Below are 20,049 nucleotides of genomic sequence, written 5' to 3'. Positions count from 1 at the left end.
TGTAAAGTAATGCATTTTGGGATCAGAAACCCCATTGAATGGGGTAATTCTTGGAAAATCAGTAATGGAGAAGGATTTGGGGGTGAGCATAGATAATAGACTTCGCAGTAGTGCCCAATGTCAGGATGCTGCAGTAAAGGCCAAATGGGTATTAGCATGCATAAAACGGGGAATAGAGACCCTAGATGGAAGCGTAATCCTGCCATTGTATAAATCATTGGTACGGCCCCATCTACAATACTGTGTACAGTTCTTGGCTCCTCACTATAAAGACATAGTTTAACTAGAAAAGATGCAGAGAAGAGCTACTAAATTGATTAACGGTTTAGAGTCCTTGGAATAGGAGGAAAGGTTAGTTAAATTGGGAATGTATACACTAGAAAATAGGCATCTAAGAGGGAATATGATTACTATCTTCAAGTACATGAAGGGACCTTATAGTGATCTTTTGGGCAATTTACTTATCGAGAGATCTGTACACAGGACACAAGGTCATCCTTTAAGGTTGGTGGAAAGGGAGTTCAACACCAAACGTAAGAAGGGTTCCTTTACCGTACTGGATGTAAGATTATGGAACACACTGCCGGAGAAAGTGGTAATGTCTGAATCTATCGAGGTGTTCAAAAAAGGGTTAGATACATTTTTAGCCGATAATAGCATCCAAGGATATCATCTGTAAACAGATGTAAATCGGTAGAATAGTACTATAGGTTTAACTCAACGGACAATGGTCTTTTTCAACTGTAACAATTATGTTATTATGTTACTATAAGTGTGTCATCCACAATCACTGTGTGCTTTTCTTCAATTGTCACACTATAACTCACAATAACAGCAGATTCCAAGTATTATTATTAAGATTCTTCCTCATAAACCACATTAGGCAATAAAGAGCAAAGCAAAAAAACTTAAAAATAAATGCATTAATTTACTTAAAGATTATTTATATATTTTTCTTTGCTATCTTGTTGGCTAGTATAATGAACTATTGATACATCTGAAGCATGATAACATTAATCATGATCATATTGCTTGTTTTCTCAGTATACAAATAAGTGAATTACTACTCCTTCAACAACTAAATTCTAAAGTTAACAAGTGGATGAAGCATGAAACCACTTGGATTGGAAGGATTGCAGTATTAAAGATGCTTTTCCTGCCCAAGATCCTCTATCTCCTTTGCTCTATTCCACGACTGCTCCCTAAGTACTGGCACTATAGATTTAATGCAATATTTAATAGATATGTATGGGGGAATAAAAAAAAAATCTAACATTACCCAAAACTCGAGGGGTGTTAGATTTCTCCAATTTAGAGCTATATCAATTAGCCACCTTAATAAATCAAATTAGTGATTGGGTAGTTGCAGATAAATCTAAGCCAGGTATTGACATGGAGGACAGAATGGCAGGAGAAATATCTTTAAAAGATATAATATGGCTACCACCACAGAGTAGAGGATTGATAAGACAGGTGCTAAAATCGATAGGGGCAATATTGAAAGCCTGGGATAGATATATTGAACAGCAGGAATGTTTTTGAGCACTGATGCTGCATCTGTCACTTGAGGCATTGCCAAAAATTATTCCTAATTTGAAGCTGGATGCTGGAGGGAGAAGGAAATAACTACATTGAATGACTTATATTTAGAAAATGAGCTAATGTCATTTATGCAGATTAAGGAAAAGTATAGGCTCCCTACAGTAGAATTTTATAAATATTTACAAATTAGACATTGGACGCAATCTTACCCCTCTGCCTCGGAGGTGAGGAGAGTCTTGCCGAGGAATGTCCTTGACCGACTCTCTGCACCAATAAGAAATGGTGGAATTGCATTTTGGTATAAGGCTCTGTTACAAGATAAAGGGTAAGATAAGACACTATGGCAAGAAAGATGGGAACAAGATTTACATATAGTAATAGACAGAATACAATGGGCACAATTGTTTTGGTCAGTACATCAGATGTCCAAGTCAACCACTCACATCAAAAGATATTTAAAGATTTTCCATCATATGTACTTAACCCCAGCCAAGATGCACAGAATCTGGCCAGACCAACAGGATCTATGTTGGACATGTCAAGAAGAAATGAGAGATATTATGCACATTTCTTGGACCTGTAAAAAACTGAGTACTTTTTGGGTAGAAATAAAAAAAAATGAAACCAAATCTTTGGGATGGAAGTGCAAATAACACTCCAAATGAACCTTTTAAACATCTTCCCACCCAGCATGAGGAATACATAGAAATATCTATTAAGCCAGGTCTTAATTGCTATTACAGCAAAAATTGCCCAATTCTGGAGACAAGATCTGATTCCAACTACACAGGTGGTGATAAATAAAATTAACTGTAGCCATAAAATGGAAACCATAAACAAAACTCCAAACTCCAACATAATGAAGAAGTGGGGTGCTTGGGACCGGTTTCTGGAACAAAAGGAATAATATAACCCAGGGTGATCTGGGTAAACTCAAGAGAGAGGTAGGGTAATCCTCGGTACCTCCCTTATATAGAATATAAACTATAGAATATAAATTGTAAACTTTATAGGAAGAGTAGGTGATTAAGACCCAAATGTTAAATCATAGGATCCTGTACCAATATGTCATGTTGTGTGTTGTTGTTTAATTTGTACTCTGTATATTATGTAAATGAGAGGGATATGTTTATATCCTCTTATTTGTTAAAGGTATAAATGTCATAAAAGTCAAAAAAAAGAAAAACAAACAAATAAGTGAATTGTTTAACAACTTTTTCAATCATTACAAAGTAGCACCATTTTGATGTGTGTTCCCAAAACAAATTATGTCAATATTTTGCCCAATAAACCCTAAAAAGGTAACTCTCTGTAAATTTGACATGAGCCATTTGAGTTTGCTGAAAGCCAAACACACCCGAACTTTGGGGATCCGAGTCAATTTAAGTCCTGGCTAGGTCATCCTGCCAGGTTTGGATCTTGGATCTAAAAACTGAATCTTGTGTGTTTTGGATGGCATCTACAGTAAGTCCCTCCCTCGTGATTTCAGGTGCCATTTTACATTGTAAGTGACTGCAAATTATTGTTATTGATGTTAATAAGTCATAATAGGTTTGAAAAATATGTGAATCTTCAAAGATAACCTTAGAAACAACTTCATTTTTTTTTAAATGTAACCAACAAATGACATGAATGCAGAAATTACTATATTAGTTATAAAGCAGATTAGTCCTAAAAAGGGGTAAGTAACCATAGATAATTGAGGGGTGCAATGTTGGATAATCATGACAAATGTTTAAGGCCAAACAAGCACTGACAAGTAGAGATACAGTAGGACAATTAGTTTGCCAATTCTGAAACTTGAAATTGACAGATTCTCCACTACCTAATTAATTTGCAAATTAATCCCAACTTGTCACAAATGCAACTAACACAAAGCATCTCCCTAGAAATCATACAGTCCAGTCCCCATTTTCAAATCAGCAGTGACTTAATTTTGTCTATCATTGGAAGACCACTGCACTACCATTCATTACTTGTCATTATCATAGCTGGGGGAGGGAAGAGAGGGGGGCAGCTGAAGACAGATAAAGAGAGATAAAGTACCAATGAATCAGCTCAAAACTGTTATTTTTCAAACACAGCCTGTAAAATGACAGAAGCTGATTGGTTGGTAAAGTACTTTATCTCTCTCCAAGATTTAATACATCCCGCCCTTTGTCCTGCAGTGTTATTGTTAAGACTCACTATATCCACCTGGCATTCATTTAACAGGAAATAATCCAGATAACAGGGTATGGCTTCCACTACAACAGAGAGCCCAGGTATTGCATTCCCCTAACATAATGAAAATCAGCTCCAGGAAGACGAGCACAGTTTGATGCATCCACAGGTATAGGGGTTGGTAAAAACCAAATCCCCCCCCCCCCTCCCCCTTCCTCTCATAGGTTACTGGTCCCCTGCTGGATTCCAATGGTAAGGAACAACATTGGGAACATCCTAGCAGTTACAGTATTTTCACAGCATATAATACAAATATATATTTTTTGTGATTTAAACATCACTGGCCTTTTGGAGTCACAGCTGATGCTGAGAGTAAGTGATTTGGTTCCTTATTTGTACTAACATAAATATAATGAAATTTGCTAAAACAGACAGATTGTCAGCAGAAATTCACAGACTAAAAGCAAATTGTATTTTCTAGGATTTGTATCCCTGTACTAGTGACCGTTGTTTGTACCTGGTCTATTTTTCTTACATATTAAACCAACTTCTAACGTCAATATGTTAGTGGGAAGATATTTCTGTAAAATAAATATATTTGAATAGATGTTTGAATAAAACAGTATTTGTTTCCTTCTGTTTCTCCTCTAGGAATGGTATGCCTGATATCATTTGCATTCTCTCTTATCTTTACAATGGGATCTGGAAACTATTGGCTTCAAATTTTTGACACCTTCACGGGTTCTTTAACACTACTAATAGTTGTTTTTTTTGAAGTTATTGCTGTTACATATGTATACGGAATTGAAAGGTAAATTACAGTTTTTAAGTGATAATGTCACTGTGTAATAGTAATAACTGCTGACATTAGTTCACATTTTAATAACGTATAGTATGCAAAAAAATTATAATTTTAACACTAGTCCTACATTAAGAGCAGCATTAGATTGTTTCATATATTGCTTTTATATGGTTGAAGAACTCCATTAATCCACTGAGGCTGATACACTGCTGCACGCATGTATGGCTATGTTCTTTCTCATCATACATGGTGCATACACACATGCCCACGCACAGCTGCATGCTATCTATTCATGACTTAAGTGCCGTGAATAGCCGCTGCCGGCTGTAGGATGGGAACATACTGTACATACTGTATCTGTAGGTTACAATTACACAGCATTGTGTGCATGGAACTAAATATACTGTAGATATTTGGCCCAATATCCAGCTGTACACCTCAGTGCAACTGTACAGCAATTATTTGTATGCATGATTTCATAACCATCATCATTGTTAACATACACTTTCACCAGCCCTAGACTTAGTGCTAGAGATCTGTCTGAAATTAGAAAAGATTTCTGCACACGCACCACTCAAAATAGCGCAAAATTCCATCTACATGCCTTCATTTAAGTATTCCTACATGCGTATTCCCCATTGCCATTCAGTTATGCCCATTCAATCATAAGTGAAGATGCATACAACTTTGAATCACCCATACAGTTGTGTCCTCTTACATCTTTGCTCATAGCACGGCATTCAAGCATCCCAGTCACAGCATGTCATGGCGTGGCATCCCTACAGAATGGGGACAAAATTGACACCATTGAAAACAATATTGTGTCAGTGGACGGTGATCCCTGATAAGCTGGCCAATCACATTCAGGCAGTGTAAACAGTGACTGGGCTCGGCTCTACCCAGTAAGCTTCATTTGTATGCTACCGTATGTCACCGAGCTGCATTGGACTCTAATCCGCTATTGTTTTTGTACTGTACCGTACTGTAGCAATAATGCAAACTTGCACACATACTGTAATTTTGTCGGTTAAAAGGTGTACGCTCAGCATTCACAACGTGAGTTCAATTCATGTCAATAGCAGTTTAGAGTCTAATGGAGCTGGGTGGTATAACATAAAAATGACAGCTGTTTGGCCTAACACAAAAAGGAAGGGAAGGGGGAAGTGAGGAGCAATACTTACAAGTAGAACAGAGTGTTTTAATAGCATTGAACCTGAAATGATCTCTATTTATGAAAACTTCCTGTGGGTCTTTACAACGGGCTTCTTTACATCATATAATGACAGCTTGCTGTGTAGTATGGATGGCCCTGTAAAGTGTACGATACAATGTCTATAGCGGTTTAGCATAAAATGCAGCTGGATGGCATAGCATAGAAATAAAAGGTGGTGGCAAGTTGGGAGCAATGTATTGAGTTCTGCATAGTACCTTAAGAATATTGAATTTGAATTGCTCTCTTTTTTTAATGCTTGGCATGCGTCTTCAGGCCAATGCAGACATGCACGCTTAGAAATCACAGGACTGATATAATCCTTTATTATACGGTCAACTGCAGCTCTGCATTCATGACAAAATGCAGTTCAGTACTACTGTATAGTGTTATGATTGACAGGTTCCATCAGCCAATCAGCAGGAAGCGCTACAAAAGCTGCACTGGTTATTGGATGCATGCGCTGTGCAGTTTAGGAAAAGCTATACTGTATTTCTAGTAGACAGAAAGTTGTGTTACACTCTTCAGCTTTTCCAGTGCCCCAGTACGTTACATTACAATGTTATGTTACATTAAATTACTTAAAACGCCAGGCAGCGGCAGGGCACCAATAGCAGGGCGCGCTACATGGCGTGTGAAGCAAAAATGTAGCAGGACACATCTGTACAGTATATGTGCTCAACTTCAGAACATGTGCAATGTTAAAAACATGCAAGATCTGTCCACAAAGCAGACTCAATCAACCCTGCAACGACTCCCTTGTATATTGCAAAACAGCCAATAACTTTGCATATGGACAGTACTTCCTCTTTATAATGCTAGATAAAAAATTGTGGTGTTATACAGGCATATTTAGCAATACTAATTTTAGTAAAAGAATGTGAAAAGGGGCAATTGGAGGAGTATTCACAATATTCTCCTCCAAGCCCTCCTTCAGCCAGCATGAAAAATACTATAAGTTCAGTAAGAGGATTAGCAGGGAAAGAGCTTCCTCACAAGCTCTGTCCCCACATACAATAATTGATATATCCTTGCAATAAATTAAATTATCGTAATGCGAATTTGGGCAAATTTATCACATCTCATCCACATCTGACAGGGGCAAACACAGGATTTCTAGAGGGGGGGTTCCAAATGCAATCCACAATTTCCTGTTCTGTGTAACATTGAAGCTAGTGCGGGAGTCTGGTGGAGCTGTAGAAGAACCAGGTATAGGCCCTAAACATATATAAACATTGGTCTTTATATACACTGGATAGTGCATGAAATAAAGCATTAATAATTAACACTATATACGGGATATAATAAAGGCCGAATAAACATATTTAACTAATATAAATAACATAAGTGGTCAGGAAAAACGTTAAATATTCAGTAATACACAAACATTCTCCCACCTCTTAGTATGTCACCTGTCTCTTCTTCTGGCAGTTACTCTCTGGTCCAGTGTACTCACTGATTGTGTACTCAGATCCACACACACACAACAAAGAAGTTGCTACCACTGGACATGTGCAGCAGCTCCACTCCGTCCATTGAACTGCATGTTGTGGTGGCAGCTCTAGTACTTGTATTATATACCGATGCTATTGTCATAATTGAGATGCTCGCCAATGGGAGGGGGTTTCTTGGCAACCGGAAACCCCCCTGCTTATGCCTGACTGGAATATATTGCAGATGTGTCTACCTGTCTACTACCAGTGTGTTAATATATAGCAGCACAGTGGCAGCAGGACATCATGCAGGGAGAGAAAAGACTGCTGCTGCTCACGGCAGCAGCATCCTTGGACCATCTGCACCTCAGCACATGCTGCTGGGCTGGGAAGGGACCTGGAGCAGCAGCAGTCTCCTCTCTCTCTCTCTGTATGCTGCATGATGTCCCGCTAATAGTACAGCAACAAGGCAAAAAGTGTTGTGTTGTAGGAGGGGTGATTGCAGTGATCGACCCCCCCCCCCACCCCTACCCCCCAACAACAGCCCCCATCCAAATGGATCTACTCCCTGGGGGCAATGCTGACACGTGGGGATGGCCCCTCCTGGACCCTGTAAAAGCTTCATCTGGCCCTTAGCCTGCATCCACAGCAATTGTGCTCCAGATTCCACTGAGAGGGTTGTTTGGAATCAGAGCCGGCCTTAGGCTTAGGCAAACTAGGCAAATGCCTAGGGCATTTGGTATGCCTAGGGGCACAAGCAGCTTCTGCTGATTAAAATGATATGCGGCATGCCTATATTCTGTGTGTGACTGAGGCTGTATCTGCATACGAAAAGGCTACATTACAGTGTTTTCCTGGAAATCACTGTAACATAGCATTTCGTATACAGATACAGCCACAATCGCACACAGAATATAGGCATGTCGCATATCATTTTAATCAGCAGAAGCTGCTTGTGCATCCTAGTCACATAGTAATGCAAATAAGCTGCATTTTTGTCAAAAAATATGCCTGACGTTAGCAGAGCTAGCAGCTGACTCTCGGCAGGCATCTCCTGATGCATGGCGTACTGAGGCAAGATGTATGAGGACACATCTGTATCCAAGCAGAGGCAGAGGTCACAGTGTGAGTGCTGTGTGCTGGTGGGTTGGTTGTGCTGTAGTGTTCGGCATGTGTGTAATGGACATTATGTGTGTCATGTGTATAAATGCATTAAAAATGTGCAGCATATGTGAAAGGGACATTATGGGTGGAATTCAAATGTTTGAAAAGTCGGTTGGGTGTCTATTTTCTCCTATTAGATAGGAAAAAACAGATACCCAACTGACTTTTCAAACAATTGAATACCCCCAATGTGTGTCATTATGTGTATAAGGACATTAATAATGTGCGGCATATGTGTAAGGGACGTTATGTGTATAAGGACATTAGTAAAGATTAGCATAATGTGTAAGGTGCATTATGTTTATAAGGACATTAATAATGTGTGTCATGTGTGAGGGGCATTATTGTATGGTATTATGTGTATAAAGGCATTGCTAATGTGTGGCCTTATGTGTATAAGGTGCTCTACTGTGTGGCGTAACGTATAGAAAGGGCAGTACTGTGTGGTCTAATGTGAATAAGGGGCAATTCAGTGCAATGTAATGTGAATAAGGGGCACTACTGTGAGGAGTAACGTATATAAGGTAAAGTGGTACTACTGTGTGATGTAAAATGAATAAGGGATACTATTGAATTGATAAAATGTGAATACAGTTGCACTACTGTGTGGCGTAATTTAAAATTGGGGGTACTATTCTGTGGCCACGCCCCTTCCCAGCAAGAACACACCCCTTTTTGAGCTGTGTGCCGAATGTTCGCACTGTTCCTATTTCAAGCATAGGGTGTCATGACTGTGGTTTTGTGAACCCGGTGTTAGTGAAGTCTGTGCGGGCAATTGGAGGACTATGTGAATATTAGGCTGGTCTGTAGGAATCAGTGAGAAGAAGGAGCAATCCCTGACCGGGGATCGAACCCGGGCCTCGGCAGAGGAAGCCGTATCCTGACCACTGGATCACCAGGGACTTTGATAGCAAGATGATGAATGCATAGGTGAGACTGTACTGGATATAGTGTCACAGGAGTAAGTGCTTATGTACTCAAGGTTACTGGCAAGGTAGTAAGATGGACTGGTTACTAGTGAGACTGATAACCGGGCTGGTTACCGATGAGACTGCGATGCAACTGTAAGCAGAACGATGACTGTGGCTGTAACTCTAGTACGAGGCTGAAGAACCCTGCGGCTGTGACGGTAGAATACTGCAGCTGTGGTTTTCAGTTGAGACTATGGAATCTTGTACTGTGCCTTTAAGATGAAACACTGCAACTGTGGTTTTCAGTTGAGACTATGGAATACTGTACTGTGCCTTTAAGATGAAACACTGCAACTGTGGTTTTCAGTTGAGACTCGTGGAAATAGTGAATATCAGTGGCAACACAAATGTAAACCAAACTGGGTAACAAAGGAACAGAGTTTTCACAGGAACTAAAGTACAAGGGTTACCTTTAGGGAGCTCAGCTTCAAAGCTCACACAGAGCTGTGTGTGACACGAGGAACTGGCAGAGTTTCCAACTCCAGCCTTCAGACTTATACTTCCTGGTCCTTGGTGATTGGTGAGCAGTGTCAGGTGATTCAGAGCTGGCACAGGATTGGACAGCTCTGGGTCAGGTGAACAGTCACTGTCATGTGAGTACTCTAGACTAGGCTGTGAAGTGGAGCGAGGCCTAGTAAGCCGAGAAAACACTGAAGCCTGAACTTCTGCAAACAGAGGATGCTGGCTTTTAGGCCTAAACTTCAGATTGCTGAATTCAGACTCACACAGAAGATCACCACAGGTGGAGCTCGTTAACTATTACCTTCCAGGCAGAGAACTCAGGAAACTCATGGTGCTGAAAAGCTGTTTATCTCGGTGAGCAAAAACGGCATAGGATCCAGGACAGATGGCAGGGGTAAGTCACCAAATACGAGAACTACAGTCAGGATCGTGACAGTACCCCCCTCTTCAAGGGTGGACTCCGGACACCCATCTTTGGTCTTAGAGGAACTTGAGAAATTCATATAGAAGAACTTAGGACCTTCGTTGATGCCTCTTCTTCTTCCGGGAACATTTGGTTTTGACCTGGGAGAGCGGAATCTCCTGTAAAGAAAAAACTTCCTTAGAAAACATGGGACCTCGCCTGAAAGAAGTAGCGTCATAAACTGGATCAAATTCAGAGTCTGAGTCCAAGTCTATTGGAAGATACCAGTCTTCTTTGGGAGTAACTACATGCATTTTGTAAGCTGCATTAACAAGTTCAGAACAACACAAGGAACTTGGAGTGGAATCAATGGAAACATAACCAACTCTTAAATCAACAGGCTGTTGTCTTTGTACTGTTTTCCAATTCTTGGCATTCCTGAAATTCCTAATGTATTGGTTCATCAAGGCATTATCTTGCTCAGAAAACGATGGGTCAGAAAACGGAGCATCGGCTGAATGTTCTGAAGACTGAGTGGAGGATGAAATTGGACTCAAGGAAACAGATGCCACTGAAACAACATTAGACTGAGGTACACATTCAGACATTAGGTCAATAGCCTTGGTATTTTTCTTGACTTTAGATGCTACAGCAGAATTATCCCGACATCAAGGAGATGAGATATTAGAATTCCCTGCGGAAGCTGTGGACTCAGTGCTGGAAGACAAGGAAACAGAGTCAGAGACAGACTGAAGTCTAATTTTAGAACTAGATGGTGGAAGTCCTTTACTGGGACCAACTGACAAAAGTTCTTTACTCGGACCAATGCTTGGAATCGGTTTGAGTCCAGATGGGCTTGAACAGACTGAAACTGGAGAAATCTTTGGCTGGACGAGCAGGACTGGATTGGATCCGAGGATACTTGAATTGGCTGGAGCCAAAGGAGACTGACCAGGCTGGTCCTGGAGTATCGCTGGACCGGATGGAACCGGGACGGACTGACCAGGCTGGCCCTGGAGTATTGCTGGACCGGCTGGAACCGGGACGGACTGAATAGGCAGGGCCTGGAGTATTGCTGGACCGGCTGGAACCGGGACGGACTGACCAGGCAGGGCCTGGAGTATTGCTGGACCGGCAGGAGCCCCCTCTTCACGGGGCTGAGCTGAGGCAGGAGCCCCCTCTTCACGGGGCTGAGCTGAGGCAGGAGCCCCCTCTTCACGGGGCTGGGCTGAGGCAAGAGCCCCCTCTTCACGGGGCTGGGCTGAGGCAAGAGCCCCCTCTTCACGGGGCTGGGCTGAGGCAAGAGCCCCCTCTTCACGGGGCTGGGCTGAGGCAAGAGCCCCCACTTCACGGGGCTGGGCTAAGGCAAGAGCCCCCACTTCACGGGGCTGGGCTAAGGCAAGAGCCCCCACTTCACGGGGCTGGGCTAAGGCAAGAGCCCCCACTTCACGGGGCTGGGCTGAGGCAAGAGCCCCCATTTCACGGGGCTGGGCTGAGGCAAGAGCCCCCACTTCACGGGGCTGGGCAGCGCTCTGTAGACTCTCTGGCTGGGCAGCGCTCTGTAGACTCTCTGGCTGGGCAGCGCTCTATAGACTCTCTGGCTGGGCAGCGCTCTATAGACTCTCTGGCTGGGCAGAGCTCTGAAGACTCTCTGGCTGGGCAGCGCTCTGAAGACTCTCTGGCTGGGCAGCGCTCTGAAGACTCTCTGGCTGGGCAGCGCTCTGAAGACTCTCTGGCTGGGCAGCGCTCTGAAGACTCTCTGGCTGGGCAGCGCTCTGAAGACTCTCTGGCTGGGCAGCGCTCTGAAGACTCTCTGGCTGGGCAGCGCTCTGAAGACTCCCTGGGGCTGGATCCTCTGAACCCCTCACTGGGGCTGGACGCTCTGAACCCCTCACTCGGGCTACACGCTCTGAACCCTTCACTGGGGCTGGACACTCTGAATAAACCCCTCCTGGGGCTGGACACTCTGAATAACCCCCTCCTTGGGCTGGAAACTCTGAAGAACCCCCTCCTGGGGCTGGACACTCTGAAGAACCCCCTCCTGGGGCTGAAGACACGGACGCCCCTCCTTGGGCTGTAGACATGGACGCCCCTCCTTGGGCTGTAGACACGGACGCCCCTCCTTGGGCTGTAGACACGGATGCCCCTCCTTGGGCTGTAGACACGGATGCCCCTCCTTGGGCTGTAGACACGGACGCCCCTCCCTGGGCTGTAGACACGGACACCCCTCCTTGGGCTGGATGCTCTGAAGACCCCCCTCCTGGGGCTGGACGCTCTGAAGACGCCCCTCCTGGGGCTGGACACACGGACTCCTCTGTGACTCTAAATGGCTTGAACATTCTTCTCTGGACACCCAACTTGGGATAAGGTCTTTTAATCACCGGACCCCAGTCATAAATTTGAGTCTCGTTCATAGTAGCCTTCTTGATACCCCCGTCAGCAGTAGCAGGATCGGCTACTGTGGATGACTTGTAGACATGAGTACTATGATACTGAGATTTGTCACCATTCCTTGGCTTGCGAAGAATGCAGTCTTTAACAAAATGACCGGAATTTCCACAGTAAAGACAGAGGTGTAGCTCCCTACGCCGCTGACGTTCAGCTTCAGAGAGCTTGAGCCGTGGATAGCTCTGATGAACAACTTTTCCTTGCACAGAGGAAGAGACTTTATTAACTGGATGGGACAAAACAGGATCAACAACTTTGGTAGTATTCCTGAAGAGATCAGGCATCACAGAAAGAATACTAGACAAAAGTTCTTGTAACTGTAATAATATCTGGTAGAAAATCTGCAGTTGGTCAGAAGTCTTAGTGCAGAAGGTCAGAGAATCTCTGGAGAATGAATTCCGCTGCAGACACTGAGCCAATTGATGCTGAGTCAACTCCAAACCCTCCAAGCATCCTGCAATATTGCTTAGGAGGTCCTGCATCAGACAAACACTTTCGGCCGGGTCCATGTGGCAAGTTCCTACTGTCATGACTGTGGTTTTGTGAACCCGGTGTTAGTGAAGTCTGTGCGGGCAATCGGAGGACTATGTGAATATTAGGCTGGTCTGTAGGAATCAGTGAGAAGAAGGAGCAATCCCTGACCGGGGATCGAACCCGGGCCTCGGCAGAGGAAGCCGTATCCTGACCACTGGATCACCAGGGACTTTGATAGCAGGATGATGAATGTATAGGTGAGACTGTACTGGATATAGTGTCACAGGAGTAAGTGCTTATGTACTCAAGGTTACTGGCAAGGTAGTAAGATGGACTGGTTACTAGTGAGACTGATAACCGGGCTGGTTACCGGTGAGACTGCGATGCAACTGTAAGCAGAACGATGACTGTGGCTGTAACTCTAGTACGAGGCTGAAGAACCCTGCGGCTGTGACGGTAGAATACTGCAGCTGTGGTTTTCAGTTGAGACTATGGAATCTTGTACTGTGCCTTTAAGATGAAACACTGCAACTGTGGTTTTCAGTTGAGACTATGGAATACTGTACTGTGCCTTTAAGATGAAACACTGCAACTGTGGTTTTCAGTTGAGACTCGTGGAAATAGTGAATATCAGTGGCAATACAAATGTAAACCAAACTGGGTAACAAAGGAACAGAGTTTTCACAGGAACTAAAGTACAAGGGTTACCTTTAGGGAGCTCAGCTTCAAAGCTCACACAAAGCTGTGTGTGACACGAGGAACTGGCAGAGTTTCCAACTCCAGCCTTCAGACTTATACTTCCTGGTCCTTGGTGATTGGTGAGCAGTGTCAGGTGATTCAGAGCTGGCACACGATTGGACAGCTCTGGGTCAGGTGAACAGTCACTGTAATGTGAGTACTCTAGACTAGGCTGTGAAGTGGAGCGAGGCCTAGTAGGCCGAGAAAACACTGAAGCCTGATCTTCTGCAAACAGAGGATGCTGGCTTTTAGGCCTAAACTTCAGATTGCTGAATTCAGACTCACACAGAAGATCACCACAGGTGGAGCTCGTTAACTATTACCTTCCAGGCAGAGAACTCAGGAAACTCATGGTGCTGACAAGCTGTTTATCTCGGTGATCAAAAACGGCACAGGATCCAGGACAGATGGCAGGGGTAAGTCACCAAATACGAGAACTACAGTCAGGATCGTGACATAGGGGATGGGAACAACAATATGAGTACTGCTATGAGTGAGGGGTGATGGTGCTGGCAAAGGGGTGCAGGGTCAGAGGTAGAACTAGCGGCAGTGCTAGGAGGCACCAGCCAAAATCTTGCCTAGGGCATCATATTGGTTAGGGCCGGCTCTGTTTGGAATGTGTCAGTCTATCATATTAGGAGCACATTATGTGTGGAGAGTTTGACCAGACAACTTTGGAGCCCAATAGTAGTTTTTTTAAGGTGAGGGCTTGGGAAATTTGTTGTATTGTCTAGACTAGCACAGAGAACAGTTTCCTTGGTACTTGTAAATTGATGTATAGAACAATCATATATAATCTCATAGTGGCTACTGTTTGGGCACAGAAGAAGGTCAGAACATATTTTATATTTCTTTGTTTTCAAAGTATCCAGTATATTTCTGCTCACATGTCTGACCCTCCTTACTATGACTCAGAGCCGTAACTAGGTGTGGGCGGATGGGGCATTGCACACAGCGCAGTGTCTCTGTGGGCGCACCACACTGCATCCACACTGATTGGCCGCCTAAGCTGCAGCGCTGCCTGCTGTGCATCTAATGTATATTAGTAGCGCTGCGCCCGGCTCCTTCCCTGCCGGAGGCAGCGCTGCTAATATACATTACACGCACAGCAGGAAGCGCTGCTGCTGGACAGTCTGTGACTGTGAGACGAGTCTCCCTCTCTTCCCCCATGCTCTGCTCTGCCCCCCTCCTCCTGCTCTCCCTGCACTGTACCTTCCAGGTCCTGTAGAGGAGACGGCTGCTGCTCTGAGCACGAGTGAAGTCTCTCCCTCCCTCCCCTCCCTCGTCCAGACTCACATGAAATGGCTGCTTATGTGGGTATGTAGTACCAGGCTGTGAATAATTTGACTAGCGTTGTCATTGGTCATTTTAAACTATCTCTCTCAGTAACATTTTAGATAACTTACTGTGTGTAGAGATTTTGTAAAAAAAAAAAAAAAACCTGCACAAACTGAACCTTAATCCAATACCCACTGAGATTGAAAACTTGTTTGTAAATATTCTGTGTTTGTGTGTGTGTGTGTATATGTATGTGTATATATAATGTGTAATGTGACTATCGGGCACTACTGTGCAGTAATGTGACTATCGGGCGCTACTGTGTGGTGTAATGTGACTATCGGGTGCTACTGTGCTGTGTAATGTGACTATTGGGCGCTACTGTGTGGTGTAATGTGACTACGGCGCGCACTGTCCCTATTATACATATGGGGATATAAAATAGATCTCTGTGGCCACGCCCCTTCCCCATAAAGTCATGCTCCCATATTTTTGAGGGCGCGCACTAACCCTGTTTTGTATATGGGAAGGAGGGGGCGCCGATGCTGTTTCTTGCACACAGCGCTAAAATGTCTAGTTACGGCACTGCTATGACTACCTTAACTTTATTGTGTCTCAAATTCCTTTAATATTCTGTATTTAGATAGATAAATGAAACATGTGATGAGTTTGCAACTTGTTTGCTATTGAATAATTGCATTTTATAACATTTTGTTTATCCAGGTTCAGTGAAGATATAAAATGGATGACCGGGAGGCGTCCAAATATTTACTGGCAGGCAACATGGAGATTTTTAAGTCCATTACTAATGGTAGCTGTATTCTTTTCATATGTAGTTGTTCAGTTTTCAACTCCTTTGACCTATGAAACTTGGAATCCTAACTATGTAAGTAAATATTTAATTATACTAATATAAAATGAAATGTCATGCAGCTTAACTGTTAGACAATGTGAGTTCACTCTATGGTTATGGTACTTACAGCGACACCTTGTGCCAAAATCAGCTGTTACCTTTTTCAGATACCTTGACATGAGTCGTTGTGATTTGCTGTATTCGTAGATATTCCCTATCTATTGTTTATGCAGAAAAAATGTTGTTTTATATATATATATATATATATATATATATATATATCCGCCCCTTTCCTTCACAGCTATCCCTGGCTTGCCAGTTGTAGCCTCACATCTACCCTAGCGAACCAGCAACACCCCACATACTTGACCACATGCGCACATGGGGTCTAATTCAGACCTGATCGCTGCTGTTTTCGCACAGCGGGCGATCAGGTCTGAACTGCGCATGCCCCAGCGCCGCAGTGCCCCAGCGCATGCCAGAGATGCTATCTGCATCTCAGCCCAGCGATCACCTCTGCCTGATTGACAGGTAGAGGCGTTCGCTGGGCTGGAGGGTGCGGACTGGCAGTGTTTGGCCGCCGTTTTGGGGGCGCGGTCCGGGCAATGCAGGTGTGCCCGGACCCTGCGGGGTGCGGGCCGCGGCGGCTGTGTGACATCACACGAAGCTGCTGCGACCCGGAATGTGACAAGTAGCTTCCTGCCAGCACGCTGGAGCTGCGCAGGTAGGGAGCTACTTGTCAACTACAAAAGCATTGCCGCTGTGCGATGCTTTTGTACTTGTGCGGGAGGGAAAGGGCCTAACATGTGGGGTGGACTAGCCCCATGCTGGATGTCCCCCCGCATGTCAGAGTAAATGATCGTAGCTACGATCAACTCTAAATTAGGCCCATAATACACTATCTGGAAGCAGCAAGAAGGCATCCATTTGCACAAGACCAGTCCTGCTGCATTAGAATAATTTAGCACAGTAGCTGCGTATAAAGACATACTGTAGCTACTATGCTACTGCATCCATCAATGAATCAGAGCCGCTGTGCCTCTGCGATTTAGACTATAATAATAATAATACTAATAATAATAATTTTATCTATAAAGCCCTTTTTCCCAATAGGACTCAAAGTCATTGTCATCACTAGGGAGGTGCGGGCCACACTAGGGTGTCACCCTCTGAGTGGTGACACTAAAATGCTGCCTCATGTCCCTGCTCAAAGTGCTTTACATTTTGCATTTACAGCACAATACAAAATAAGCTTAACATGTAAGTACAACACTAAGCATTTGGGTTGTATTTTTTTTTTTTTTTATTAAAAGGACATTACTGAAATGCTTAAGAAAACAGGTAAGTCTTGGTCTGTTTTGAAGTATTCTAGAGTGGAGGCCTTTCAAGCTGTGTGTGGCAGTGAGTTCCATAGAGTTGGAGCTGCAAACTGAAAGGGGTTGGAATGCCGGTGGTCAGAATATGACTGCGGCATCCCGACAGGGAGAAGGTAAGTATACTTACCTTCCACCAATGCCCCCCTAACCCTCCCCTCCCACAGCCTAACCCTTACTCTCCCTTCCCGCAGCCTAAACTTAAACCTCACCTCTCGCAGCCTAACTCTAACCCTCCCCAGGGGTGCTTAGCCCTAACCACCCCTCCCGACAGCCTAAACCTAACCTCTCTTCCCACAGCCTAACCCTAACTCTCCCCCCACAGCCTATACCTAACCTATGAACCCTCCCCCACCCCCTCCCGCGGCTTATCTGTCCTGCGTGCCAGAATTGGAACGATCGGGAATCCGAGTGTCTGTATTCCGACGCTTGGATTCTGATCTCATTTGGATTTCCGGTCTTCTTAGCTGTGTCAGGATCTCTGCATCAGTATTTTGACATCCGAGATCCTGACCATCGGAATCCTGACCATATCCCGCTGAAAGCTCATCACCCTGATGAAATTAGGGAGAATCTAGGTACTGCTAATAGTCATTCATCTACAGATTGCAGTAATCCAGAGATACGTTGTATTCCTTCTTCTCCAGCACTCTAATGGCAATCAGATTGGTTCCTAGATCTGGCAGAAATAGTAAATCTTCAATGTCTGTGACAACTGTTTCACACTTGATCCTCAAGAACAAAGTACAGTAATTGTCCTAACGTTCGTGCCATTTAGGACTTTGGGGTCTATTTAATAAGCCTTAGATGGACATAAAGTGGACGGAGATCAAGTTCTAGCCAATCAGCTCTTAACTGTCATTTTTCAAACCCAGCCTGTAACATGGCTGTTAGACACTGATTGGCTGGTGCTTTATCTCTGTCCACACTATCTCCATCCAAGGCTTAGTAAAATGACCCATTTGACTCTTATTCCCCTGACATTTACAGGATCACATGATTTTAACAACTTGAACTGTCTCTAAGCAATCTTTGCATGACTGTAGACTGCCTTTAATGTTGCTTATTCCTTCTGTCATATTTTCTTTATGATGAATCACTCAGTTCACTTGCTCTACATTCTGAGGTCTTATGTCACATTTTGTGACACTTGAAGCTCTTGTACTTGGGCTTTCGAGTTCTGCACCCTGTGATAGCAAGGCCGAACTCTCAGCATTGGTCTCAAGAAGAATGTGCTCTTGAAACTGAAGTAAGTGCAAAATGTAAAGCTGTCAATCTTCACTGACAGCTTGGCAGCGCACGACCCCAAAGCTACTACTAGAAAAACATATTCTGGCGTAAGATTATGCAGCATCATAATTGCAACCTTTATGTTGTCCACTTGGATGATCATAGATGTCAATTGCTCAGAGATAGACAGCATCTTATCTTATTTATACATTTATGCAGTCAGCTTAGTTCCGTACAGAGTGCACCTCAGGTTGATTCTTCTCATTAAGCCTTTGTCTTCAATAGACATCTTTAAAGCCACCCACATTTCATATACTGTCACCTTCCAGTAAATTATGGAATACATACAAAATGTGGTATGAGGAAATGGCACAATCATGGGCGCTATACACTTAAAACATATGTGTCATAAGTGAAAACATCAAAACAAAGCGTGAAAAGAAAAATAGATAAATATATAAATATGTTCCTTTGGTGTTAATCTTCGTTTCCTGTTTACTTCTTATGTTGTTCTTTTCACTTGTTTCAAGTATCCACATATCATGTGAAAAAAATAATAAGAGAATAATGTGTAGTATTGTCTTTGTGAATAAATAACATTGTGGAAAATTTATTAATTGACTGAAGGACAAAGCATACCCCACTCAAAATAAAGAGAGTGGATCTGTGCCTATAAAGGTTTCTTTAATGTAGTGATGAACACTTCATCGAAGACTTTCACAATTGATAGTGTACCATGACTCACATAAATTACAGTGAAGATAACCACATCAAGGTATCTTTAAATTAATGTGGACTAGAGGTCTTGCGTACCACACTCACTGGAATAATAGTTTTTTTTTACTCTTATCTGGGTTTCTTTGGCTTTCACCATAGAATACATTCTCTCTTCAGATTTCCACAACATATGTGTACCATGTGTAGATAAAAAGAAGAAATATCCAATGTGTAGTATTATCTTTGCGCACAAGTATAAAAGTATAAACAGGAAGGTCTTCACTGTGGTGAACTCTGAAGGGTGTCTAAATATAAATTAAAGCGTACCCCACTCACAGTGAAATAAAAAAATTCTGTGCACATAGTTTCTTTTTTGGGTAGAGATAGGCCCTCCACCCAAGAATGTTCATGTCAATAGCATACCATAACTCACATAGAGCATAGAAGAAATATACACTTCAAGTTATCTTTTATGTGATATGAACCTTAAAGTAATTCGTAACTCCTAACTGAGTTTCTTTGGTTTTCACAGAAAAAGACAGTTTTTCTCCAGAAATCTGCAATGAATATAGGGGGTAATTCCGAGATGATCGCAGCATGAAATTTGCTAGCAGTTGGGTAAAACCATGTGCACTGCAGGGGGGGGGGCAGATATAACATTTGCAGAGAGAGTTAGATTTGGGTGGGTTATTTTGTTTCCGTGCAGGGTATATACTGGCTGCTTTATTTTTACACTGCATTTTGTTTCCGTGCAGGGTATATACTGGCTGCTTTATTTTTACACTGCA

The 20,049-nt window shown here is 43.2% G+C and overlaps 1 protein-coding gene across 1 annotated transcript in view; it reads left to right on the top strand.

Moving 5' to 3' along the window:
* LOC134929601 (sodium-dependent neutral amino acid transporter B(0)AT3-like) overlaps positions 1-20,049 on the top strand; it is a 219,403-nt gene that overhangs the window by 159,109 nt on the left and 40,245 nt on the right. The window contains exons 10-11 of the mRNA XM_063925188.1: positions 4,357-4,516; positions 15,812-15,974. Of these exons, the coding sequence (XP_063781258.1) occupies positions 4,357-4,516; positions 15,812-15,974 (323 nt within the window). The remainder of the gene's footprint in view (positions 1-4,356; positions 4,517-15,811; positions 15,975-20,049) is intronic.

The sequence above is a fragment of the Pseudophryne corroboree genome, chromosome 5 (assembly GCF_028390025.1).
Source record: "Pseudophryne corroboree isolate aPseCor3 chromosome 5, aPseCor3.hap2, whole genome shotgun sequence".
In the NCBI taxonomy this organism is placed as follows: domain Eukaryota; kingdom Metazoa; phylum Chordata; class Amphibia; order Anura; family Myobatrachidae; genus Pseudophryne; species Pseudophryne corroboree.
The sequence above is the reverse complement of the archived record's forward strand: the minus strand, read 5'-3'. Positions and strand labels throughout refer to the sequence as shown.